This window comes from Myotis davidii, unplaced genomic scaffold, assembly GCF_000327345.1.
Source record: "Myotis davidii unplaced genomic scaffold, ASM32734v1 scaffold6963, whole genome shotgun sequence".
Classification (NCBI taxonomy): Eukaryota; Metazoa; Chordata; class Mammalia; order Chiroptera; family Vespertilionidae; genus Myotis; species Myotis davidii.
Genome location: NW_006293999.1, coordinates 10,746 through 22,968, shown reverse-complemented (window position 1 = coordinate 22,968; position 12,223 = coordinate 10,746). Strand labels below are relative to the sequence as shown.

Sequence of the window (12,223 nt, the reverse complement as noted above, 5' to 3'; positions counted from 1 at the left end):
AAGCCAATGACATTTTAAGAGCTCCAAATCCACCTTACAGACTGTAAGCAACGAAGATGAAAGGCGATCTAGCAATAAAAGCTGTAATGAGTTAATTTGATCTGCACATGTGGCTAAGTTCTCCCCAGAAACTTGTACTTTTAAAGATGGCCCAGACTGGAGTTTTTGACAAGGCACTTGCATTTCAAAAGTCCCAGGAACCGGGGAGCACTGCAGAAGGCACTGCTATAAACCCAAACCCTGCAGTCCTCCTCCATCCTGTCTGGTGACCTAATGCCTACCTCCCCATCCTACTTCAATGCTCGCCAGCACACGGCGTGGTGTGAGCACCAGGGCCAGGCTGTGGCCCAGGCAAGGGCATTCCCTCCCAGGCTCCCCGAACATTCTATTGAAGACCCGAATTCCCCCGGGGCCCCACCAGGTCACTGCCAGGAGCTGGACAGAGTCAGGTCTGTGTGGGCCGCATTGAGGGGATGGGGGACACTCTGCTCACGCATGGCTGGGCGCATCTTGGCAGGGACACCAAGAATGGCAGACCAACCAGCTGGGCCAGGATCCGAAGGACTTGGCGTCCCCCTGCCCCAGCCTCGGGCAGGAGGAGGAAAAGGCAGGGAAGTTTGAGTAGATCTCCGGCAACAGAAACCCTGACAAGGGAACAGGCCGGTTGGGCTGTGTGTAGTGGGTCCAAGTGTGCTGCTTGTGGGGCGAACTCCCAGAGGCGTGAAACCGCTGGTCACTTCCCTCCTCTTGTGCCCCAGTTCTCCCCCCGGGTGTCTAAACAGCCGTGAGTACCCAGAGCGTGGAGGGACTAGCTGTTATGTGCACTCCCTGGACAGGTCAGAGTTTAATTTTACAGTTGTATTCTGGAGTTCCTAGGAGGCCCCTGCACGTCTTAGGGGTCAACCCCAGACACCTCTGCATGGTCCTTACCTAAGGACATTGGAGTTTCTCGAACCAGAGGGAGGAACTTGCCTCTTTGATCTTCGGAGCCTGGGTAGGGACCAGGCACTCGTCATTGGTCGGACTTTCTCTTGCAACTGGCAGGAAGCCTGCTGCTTTCTGACCCGTCCGACAGCCCACTCATCCCTCCACGGGCCTTTTCACGTGGCGGCCACCCTAACGGTTTTTAAGTGGCTGACCTTAGCCTGGTTTCAGATGGGCCAAAGGCCAAAGACCTTATTTGGAAAGTGAAAGAGAAAAATGCCCGCTAGAGAGGGCAGCCTGATTGTGGCGGGCGGGCACCCAGCAGGCCTCCGAATCACAGGCTCAAGCCCCAAAGCTGGAAACTGGAACGGGGGTGGGGTGGTGGGGTGGGCGGTGGGGGTTCCTCCTGAGGTCGGTCCTGCGACACCGAAGAATAAGCTCCACAGACCAGATGATTTGAGCAAAAGTGTGGGAAGTTTACTGCAAGCAGATGCAGACGCCCCGCCTGGGGACAGCCCCTGATGGGCTGCCCGTGAGGCCTTGTCGTCCAGGGAATGTATTTGCTACAAGCCCGTTCCTCTCTCTGTCAGTGTTGTCACCTCATTGTGCTTGCCCAGCACGGACCTGAACTCCCCGCTTCTATGTGCCCTTTCCTGTTCCTATGCGTTCGTCCACCTTGTTGCTGCGGGCCCTTCCTGGGCCCAGGCCTCCTGCTCTGAGTCCAGAAACATCCTTTTATTTCTGCGTGGTTGGGTGCTGTAATTAGGCCCTGTCTGCCTGCCTGTGTCTCACCCGCCTTTGTTTCCCACTGGACCCCGCCCTGTCTGCCTGCCTGTCAACTTAACCCTTTCACATGGATCCAGATAATAGGGTGGCGAAGGCCTGGGGTGGGGTGGGAACTGGGTGGAGGGAGCAAGGGGGAAAAAGGGGGGGGACATCTGTAATATTCTCAACAATAAAGATTAAAAAATTTGTGACGATTGTTACTAAAGGGAGTTTTTAAGGAAGTTTGTTAAAAATTAAACTTTGAAAATACACATACATTTTGCATTAGCTTAAAAATTAGCAATTTATTTTAGTTGAAAGCCACCCAAAAGAGAACCCAAAGAGCAATGGTACTATTTACTTTAAAGAAGCACAAAAGACATAAACGTACCCAGTACAATTTATTGTGCATCAGGAAGCTTAACTTAAAACCAACAGCATAGTAAAAAGATATGTCATTTTTGTTCATAGCAGAGCAGGTTTCAAAATATATTTTCTTTTAAATGTATTCAAGCAGTACACAATAATCCTTTATAAAAGTTACATATATATTTTTTGTCAATACCTTCATTACATTTATAAATACTTGATTTGCACAGCACTCCATCAAAAAAATTTAAAACCCCTTAAAAATATCTACATACATTTCATATCTATAAACCCTTCGCAGGCACAAGGTAGGCCTAGTGAAGGGTTCATTTACTGTTGCAACAAAATGCATGGAAATCTAGTTTTCTTTGTCTGTAAAACATTTTGAAAAATTAGCGAGACACTTACTGTGAAACTGAGTTTCCTAAACCACCCTTTGCAGAAAGGAATTTGATGTGCATATTCCCATGAGAGTCAAATGTCAGACACACAGGTGGAAAGAGAGACCTACTGAACACAGACGCGTGCACACAGGCAGTTAAGGCAGAAGGTGATGACCGAGAACCGAGAGGACGGTGTGGGAGGGACACAGTCCCGCACCGAGTCTGCACCGGGAACTCGCGGCACCGCCCCTCCTCCGTTCACCGAGGAGTGTTGCCATGTGGGCACTTCCACAGAAGCACCGGATGCCTGCTGTGTGCTTCTGTAACATCCCCTCGGATCAGACCAAGACACTCGGTCAAGGAATCTGAATTGCTATTTCTTCAAGATTTAAACCTGTAGGAAACATTTTCTTCACTGGTAAAGGGCATCACGGATCAGTATCACGGGTACCCAGGTGTGGATGCTGGATTTCATTCTAGCCAAGAATATTAAGCAGAGACAAGGAAAGGGGAATAAGACCCAGCTTTGTTTGACCTTTGAACAAAGGCAATAGGTCCCCAATGCTGAGTGGCTCTAGGAGCACCCACTCCTCCACACCTGTGGGCCACGTGCACTTTTCAGGGAAGCAGGAAAGAGGAAGACAAGAAGGGATTCTTCCCCTCGAATCTGGCGTGGATGGCAGTCCCTCCCCAGCCCTGCAGCAACTCTGGAACAGGACCTGGGGCTGCTGCCCCTCGTCCCTGGAGGTGAGGACGGAAAGCCACCCTTTCTCAGAGACGTGACCTTTCCCATTTGAATTTCAAAGCGGAACTCCAAATAACTGTGAGAGTTGCTTACTGTTTGCAGCAACGTATTTCAAATCCTAACTTGTTCTAATGTACAAACGGAAAGAAAAAGAATGGAAGAAAAGGAACAGAAGCGGGGGAGGGGGGGAAGGGGGTTATCATCAAACTTGGCCCTGAAGGATGCCACTGCATCTCCCCTCCAGCACCAGAAAGTCTCCCCGCGGTGTGGCTCCAGGCGACTTCAGAGAGACAGCGCCTGCAGGTCTCCCTTCTGCCCTCACAGCTCGGTGCACTGGCTCCCTGGCTCCTCGAAGGCAGCGAGGCCCCAGATGCTGCCATTCGGCAGCAGGGGCTCAACGTCCTCGTCACTGCCCTGCTCCGGGGTGTCGGTCACAGTGCCGCTGACGCTGTTGCTGTGTTTCTTAGCCCCATGACTGCATTCAGGGATGAACAAGGCAACCAGGAAAGATATAAGAACTATACATGCCCCAAATAAAAACGGCGGGCCTGGGACGAGGGCTCCCTGGTGGTGTGGAAACAAACGGAGATGAAGAATTGGTTAGTCTTTTCAATGCAAAATTAGCTCTGGGTGACCCAAACCCCACACCACCTCCAAGAGAATCACTTTCACATGAGCCAGGGCACACCCGCCCCAGCCTGGAGCCGCTGGCCCACAGGGGCAGCCTCTCACCGCTGTCATCACTTCTCTGCAGCTGAACCGAAGCCTGTGAGTAACAGTTGTTTATCTCTAATCTTACCCTCTGATACCAGATCGTGCATCCTGTACATGAACATTCGTTCCAATTCTGTATAGAAATCTCTATTAAATATTACTTAGAAGGAGAGAAAAATACTAAATAAAGATTAAGAAAAAAACTCTAGTTCAATTTCTAGCTGGAATTGTAGGTCATTTTATATTTTATTTGGCTTGGGCTTTTTCAGAAGACAGGGTTCTGATCAGAGTTACTGTGTAGGTGAGAACAGAATTGAGAGAAATCTTTTATATGAGACATCAAATCAACGAAACCGCCCCTCCCCAGGCCCAGAGCACTGAGCACAGCCTCCCTACTGCTAGGTCCAACAGTCTTATTGTGCAAACAAAAATGTGCAAGGACACGCTCCACATTTAGGGTCAGAGGGTTTGCTACAGTCAGACATATTCATGGTAACAACACTAGACTTATCACCGAATTACCTGCAAAGCAGCATTATTAGAATTCAGTTTTGGTTCCAACTCAGTCAGCTCTACATGGAACATGTAGAATATGAAGCCATACAGCGCTGGCCCCAGGCCATTACACAGTCCTCGGATGCCAGTTATGATGCCCTGGGCAACGCCTAAGTGAGAACAAAAAGAAGGCATGTCAAGACTGGGGACTCGACCGAGCTCTCGTACCAACTGTGAGCACTGAGCCAGCGGACTGGGGCGTCCGTGCTGAGGAGGCAGGGGGATTCATTCATTTCACAAATGCGTTCTTGGTTTTACTGTGTCCTTTTAATGTTGTCACCTGTGCCCTAGCGTCCATGAGATGGCATGACAGTGATGTTTCTGAAATGCCACAGGGACTGAATCCTCCTCACAACAGCTAGATAGTCCCATAAATGGGGAATAACAAAATGAAAAACTTTAATATTCTCCATTTGCAGACAATTTCCACTTTTCTGTGGACTAAGAGTTTCCTGCTCTACTTATTTAATGTGCTTTTACAATTAAATCTGCTCTCTGCCTCCTGCAGCCCCGTGCATGTGAGTCCTCAACAGTCCTGATGCTGTGGGGGCCCAGCGTCCAGACAGACTGCTCCTCAAGGTGACCCCCATTTCTGATGCATCTTCCTGTAGACCTGCACTGAAATACCCCACAGGTGCCAATTTCTAGATACCTCTGGTTTCTAACAAGAAAAGAAAAAATTAGCTTGAATTGTATGACATGCATGTTACTGTAGGTCAAAAATGGTCAAAGATTATTCAACCCAATGCAATGTGCTGTAATAGTTTTCTACGCGGACATTTAGAAACATCTGTACTAACACATACGAGCATAAAAAAAGCCAAAGAGGATTTAGTCCATGAAATACAGGCGCGCACTTGTCAGGCACTGAGGAGCGCCCGCCCCACAGGGCTGCCTTCTCCCGGGATGGCGCCTCCACGGCTGTGCAGCCGGCGGGGGCCATGGCAGGGGACACACAGAACCTGTGGCCACTATTTTAAAATATGGCTATAGCCGAAACCGGTTTGGCTCAGTGGATAGAGCGTCGGCCTGCGGACTGAAGGGTCCCAGGTTCGATTCCGGTCAAGGGCATGCACTTGGGTTGCGGGCACATCCCCAGTGGGAGATGTGCAGGAGGCAGCTGATCGATGTCTCTCTCTCATCGATGTTTCTGACTCTCTATCTCTCTCCCTTCCTCTCTGTAAAAAGACAATAAAATATATTTAAAAAAAAATAAAATAAAATGTGGCTATGAACTAGATGGCTAATTTCTGATGAGGAAAAATGGGTGCAATAAGCAAACAATCTTTTCCAATAAAGTTTTTATTGAAACTTTTTAAAGGGCTCTCCCTTTAAAAATTTACAATTTTTTTCAAATTGACTACTTCCTGACTACAGTGAAGTGAGTCATTGAAAGAGGAAGTGGAAAAGGATGAACTCTGGTCGTGGGAGATGCCTGACGGTGAACCAGAGACACTAGAAGGGTGGGGTCTACACGCTTCTCTCCACACAGCAGTCCCCACGCTGCCTCTCACTAGGCATCCGATACCAGCAACCACACAGATCTGCTCTTCATCCTCTCGGAGAATCACTTCCTACATTCAGCTCATGGCCTCCGAGAGAGTCCAAATTAAAGAAGTCCCAGTGATGACAGTGAGTAAATAACAAGCTCGCTATCTGACTGACCAGACTGTCATTATTTAACAGACATCTGTTATCGTTCAGTTAATTTTTATGGCATCACAATAAAGAGGAGTCAAAACCAAAAAGAAAAAATAGTTCAATTTCTATTTCTTAGTGTTCTGAACTGCCGAGTCCACATTTTAAAACCATGAGTATGATTTCAGAGCAGGAAGGAAAGCAAACAGGTGCGGTCACTGAGGGATCACACGGGTGAAGAGAGGCTCAGAGCTGCTCAGGTTGTCGGCAGGTCCGTCTCCAGTGACGGAGGGAAACAGAGGCGACAGTGCTCTCACCTTGCTGATCTGACTCTGCGTTCTGCGAGACCAGGGCGCTGACCGCCGGGAAGGTGATGCTGGACACGGCGGCCACGGCCCCTGCGGCCCACACCATCCTGCAGGGACAGGGAGCGTCAGGCGACAGGCTGCGGCTCGCTGTCAGAGCGCAGTCAGGGGTGGAGCATGAGATGCTCTGTTTCCTCAGGTTACGTTGTATTCGTCTTTCCTCTTTACTAATGGATTTTTTTTTTTTTAACCTGGGAAGTTATTCTTCACTTCACAGGCTGGGAAAGCTTCATTTACTTATTTTACCTCTTTCAAAATCTGTTCTCCTTGATTTCCCTTTTACCACCTTTAGATGTACGCTCAGTGAAGTTCGAAAGGATTTATTTCTACAAATGCCACTTTCTCTGTCTCAGAGGCTGGCCTGCACACTACCTTTGAGCTGCTCACTTTGCTACCCACGGGCAGAGCAAGCCCTGGTGCACAGGACGACAGCTGCAGACTCCCAGACCTGCTTCCTTTGGACTAAGCCTGTCACACTCAAAGCTGACACGGGCCAAGTAGACGAGGCATACGGCCCGCGGGCCCACGTTGGACATGCTTCCTTTAGACTCTTGTCCTTTCCTCAATGAAAGAAACGTAAGTGCGAATCAATATGAATCATCTGTGTGAGGAAGGTGAGCCCCCAACTCGGCTTAACCCCGCGGCTTCCTTGGGGGCGGCTGACATGCACGTCCTTAAAGGAAAGACCCTTCAGGTCGACAAAGGCCTTTTCCTGCACGAGCTTGACTGACTGAGCTACAGAACCCAAGTACATCGGACAGAAATCTTAAAGAACAAGAACCTTCTCCTGACCTGCAAAGCATTTCTCATTTCGGTAAATTTTGTCGTGCATGCAGAATGAGGAGTAACTAAAATTTAAAGAGACAGGACCTCTGGATTTGGTAGCCAGGCACTGGGGACACCAGCCACTGAACAGAACAGCACCGGGATTCTTGTCACTTCTCCTGGCTCAGGGCTGATTCTGACCTTCCTGTTATGGGAGTTAGAATATGCCAGCAGGAGTACCTGCCTCAGGAGACACTTGATTTTGGAAGAGATCTTAGGATTAATCTAACTCAAGTTCTTACGTTATAAAGTCACTCAGCTAATTACAGCAATTAGCCCTGCTATCATTTTTCCTTGTCTTTTTGTTTTGGACTACGCTGTGCTGGTGGGAATCGGGGGAGGAAAGGTGGCATTTGTCCCTAAAACTGACAAATGTGTTTGTTTAAAATATTTGGAGGAGTTGGAGGAGGAAGCCCACACATTTAATTAACAACTCACTGAAAGCCACGAAGGTGAAGACAGTTTTTACAAATAATCCTGTCACCTCGCTCAGCCTTCCCCAAATTAAGTCCAAACAGGTTTTGAAATGTTGAGTATACCAAACGGGTAAATAGCCTGCTGCCTTCACACCACTGTCAGCTCAAGCTCCCCTAGGAGACGGTCTTCCTCTAGTCCGTGAGGACCCAGGGGAAGGCTTACCAGGCCTGGGATCCGAGCCCATACCAGGCCAGCTGGAGCGCCTGGAAGCCCAGGCCCAGGAGCACGGTGTTCTTCTTCCCCAGCGACCTCATCAAGGCGGTGAGCAGGGCTGTCTGCAAAGACAAGGAGAGCCCTGAGAAGCACGCGGAGGGAGCCGGGAACGGGGACCACGCTGTGCTGGCGCAGGGCCTTCGGCCTCCTCCCCAACGCTATCGGGTGCTTTGCGAGCACTTCCCCAGGAAGGTTACAGAGCCATTCACCAGCTGTCGTGACTGAGAGGGACAAGGCCTCAGTCTTTTCTGAGAAACGCCAATCACTTAATCACCCAGTGACTAGCAGGCTCTGCTGAGTATTTACAGAATATGTGGAATTCTGCTGGAGGCTAGCAGCTTTGCAAAGTTGGACTGATCTAAGCTTGATTTTAACAAATACATCCTCTGTTAGAAACCAGTAGAGACAGTCTGGGCTGATGACTAACCAGAGTTCACATAAACCCCACAAATTATGAGCAACTGAGAGTGTAACGCAGTTTACACTTGCTGATACCACTGGACAAAAGGAGTAAGAGGTCTTGGCCTTGGTGCGCTCCTGTGAGCCTTGCTCGTCCTAACACGGAGGCAAGGCAGCCCTGTAGCCTCTTCTACGCTCCCAGCGCTGTGCCAGGGAGCAGCCCCCGGAGCCCAGGACACAGGGAAGGCCTGTCGGGTGATGCGAGGCACGTGAGCCCAGCCTTGTGGGCCTGTATCTATAACAGATGGAGAAATCGAGGCTCTTTACTCATTATACATGTTCCAACCCACTCATCTGCCACATTTCTTTGAGCAGAGGTTGGAACAGCTGCCGATTTTCATTTCTGCTTTTCACTTGTCCACATTAAAATAACACTGAAACATTCTCCTGGTGAAGTACATTTCTGGGTATCTGGAGCCCATGTCAGTTTCCTGGGTCTGCTATTGTACCATAGATATACAAGATGTCACTGCCATGGCAGGGGCAACGAAGGCAGGCGTGCGGGAGACATCTGAGAACGCTTCCTACAGCTTCCTGTGAACCTACGGTTATTTCAGAATAAAAATGAGAAAAATGACACTCACCTGAGCCACAATAGACAGAATTCCTAGCACAGCTATGAACTCTGCAATTTTAACAGATCCAAAACCTATGATCTGTGAAATAGAGGGAGAGGGGGAGAAACACTATTGTTAACATAGATATTATAAAAATAAGAAATGTTATGTTTTAGTAAGGCTATAGGACAAAACAGTTGGAAAAAGTTCATAAAACCTTGATGATGGCAAATTAAGGCAGTGCTGAAAGTTGAACCTATTTAACCAGAAAATTACATCTAAATCTGATAAAAAACCATTACAAGCAAGCATAACTTAACAAATATTTTAAAGATATTTTCTATTACAGGCCTATCTGTCGTTTCATAGTCCTTCCCATCCCCAACCCACAAAAAAAGAAATGTTATCAAGCATCAGAGAAACTATAAAGAAAATAATCTGACTTTTGATGCAGAATTTGGAATTTACTCATTAGCAAGTTCAGTGGCTCTCAGCGATGGCTGCACATTGAAATCATGTGGGGCTGAGAGAAGGGGGAAGGGGAGGGAGCAGTGAGACTCTGCAACCCGGAGACCAAATGGGCAGAGCTCAGGCCTCGACACAGGCATGTTCCCAAAGCTCCTGATGAGCAGCCTCTTTACCTAACAGCTCTGATCTGCCAAAACTATTCGTTTAAATACCAAGTTTTTAAAAAATATATTTTTATTGATTTCCTAGAGAAGGAAGACGGCAAGAGATAGAAACAATAGAAACACCAATGATAAGAGAGAATCATTGCTCAGCGGCCTCCTGCACGCTCCCTACTGGGGATCCGGGCATGTGCGCAGTCCAGGCATGTGTCCTTGACCAGAGTCGAACCTGGCACCCTTCAGTCCACAGGCCAAACCATTGAGCCAAACCAGCTAGGGCTTAAATATCAAGTTTTTAAAGTTAAATTATTTTCCCCTCTTAAAATTCTCTGAAATTCATAAAAAGGAATTAAAAAATTATTAATAGAGAATAAAAAGATAATAGAAAACTAAGAGCTAGTTCTTTGAAAAGATAAAAAAAATCGACAAACTTTTAGTTAGAATCACACAAAAAAGAGAGATGTCTCAAGTAAATAAAATCAGAAATGAGATTTTACAACTGATACCACACGAAGATTCACAAGAAACTACTATGAACAAAATTATATGCCAACAAAGTGGTCAACCTAGGAGACATGGATAAATTCCTAGAACCATAACAGAATCACAATGAAATAAAAAACCCAAACAGACTGATGACTAGCAAGGAGTCTCAACCAGTAATCAAAACCCCCGCAACAAAAGTCTAGGACCAAATGGTTCACTGGTGAATCCGTTAAACATTCAAAGAAGAATTAACACAAATCTTTCTCACACCCTTCCAAAAAACAGTAGACAGAAGAACTCTCTCAAACACACTTTATTTTTAAAATATTTTTATTGATTTCAGAGAGGAAGGGAGAGGAAGAGAGAAACATCAATGATGAGAGGGAATCATTGATTGGCTGCCTCCTGCACGTTGGACTGAGCCCGCAACCCAGGCATGTGCCCTTGACTGGAATCAAACCTGGCATCCTTCCGTTCCACAGGCCGATGTTCTATCCACTGAGCCAAACCACCTAGGACTCTCAAACACATTTTACAGGAGGGCCAGCATTATCCTGATACCAAAACCAGACAAAAATGCCACACACAAAAATAAAAATAAAATTACAGGCTAATATCTGTGATGAACATGATGTAGAACTTTTCAACAAAGTAGTAGCAAACTGAATTTAATAGTACATTTAAAAAAATCATGCATTATTATCAAGCGAAATTTATACCAGAGAGACAAGAATAGTTCAACATCTGCAAATCAGTTGATGTGATATGAAGGATAAAAATCTTAAGACATTTCAATAAATGCAAAACATTTGACAAAATTCAAAACCCATTTATGATAAAAAAACAAAATGGGTATGGAAGAAAAGTGCCCCAATATAATAAAGGCATCATATGATAAGACCACACATACACAGCTTTTTCTGTCAGATGAGGAATAAGACAACGATGTCCACTCTAGCCATTTGATACTAGAGGCCCAGTGCACGAAATTCGTGCACTCGAGGGCGGATGGGGTCCCTGAGCCCAGCCTGTGCCCTTTCACAGTCCAGGAGCCCTTGGGGGATGTCCGACTCAGGGCTTAGGCCAGTCAATCAGACATCCTTAGTGCTGCCGCGGAGGCAGGAGAGGCTGCTGCCACTGTTGCTGTGCTTGCTAGCTGTGAGCCCGGCTTTTGGCTGGGCAGCATTCTCTCTGTGGGAGAGCACTGACCACCAGGGGGCAGCTCCTGCAGTGAGCATCTGCCGCCTGGTAGTCAGTGTGCATCATAGCAACCAGTCATTCTGTCGTCCAGTCAATTTGCATATTAGCCTTTTATTATATAGGCCTAGAGGCCTGGTGCATGAAATTCGTGCATGGGTAGGGTTCCTAGGCCTGGCTGGCGAACAGGCTGGCCAGGGCCTTCCTTCCACTGGCTGCTGGCTGCCAGCTGGGTCTCTTCCTCCCCCCGGCTACTGGCCCGGGCCTTCCTTCGTTCTGCCCCCGGTGGTCAGTACACATCATAGCAAGAAGTCAAATTCCTGGTCGGCCGAACTCCCAGTGGACAATTTGCATAGTAGCCTTTTATTATATAGGATAGTACTGGTAGTCCTGTCAGCAGAAAAGAGGCAAGAAAAATAAATAAAATGCATCCACATTGGAAATGAAGAAGTAAAACTGCCTGGCTGGCGTGGCTCAGTGGTTGAGCGTTGACCTATGAACCAGAGGTCATTGTTCGATTCGCGATCAGGGCACATGCCTGGGTTTCGGGCTTGATCTCCAGTGTGTGGTGTGCAGGAGGCAGCCGATCAAGGAGTCTCTCACATTATTGATGTTTTTATCTCGCTCTCCCTCTTCCTCTCTGAAATCAATAAAAATATATATTAAAAAAAGAAGTAAAACTGTCACTATTTGCAGATGACATGATAGTATACTTAGAAAACCCTACAGACTCTATCAAAAAAACTGTTGTAACCCATACACAAATTCAATAAAGTTGCAGAATACAAAGCCAATATAAAAAATCTGTTGCCTTCCTATACATTAACAACAAAGTATCAAAAAGAGAATGAAGAAAACAATCCCATTTACAATCACAACAAAAAGAATAAAATACCGCCCTAGCTCATCTGGCTCAGTCGAC

General features: G+C 47.2%; 1 protein-coding gene across 1 annotated transcript; it reads right to left on the bottom strand.

Moving 5' to 3' along the window:
- Positions 1 to 2,076: 2,076 nt before the first annotated feature.
- On the bottom strand, positions 2,077 to 9,118 carry LOC102764460 (hippocampus abundant transcript-like protein 1; the record flags this gene model as incomplete). The annotated part of the gene is made up of 5 exons (XM_006767950.2): positions 2,077 to 3,750; positions 4,423 to 4,565; positions 6,411 to 6,508; positions 7,923 to 8,035; positions 9,017 to 9,118. Coding segments are annotated over 5 exons (702 nt in total), but the record flags the coding sequence as incomplete, so codon positions are not given.
- Between the last annotated feature and the right edge of the window lie 3,105 nt (positions 9,119 to 12,223).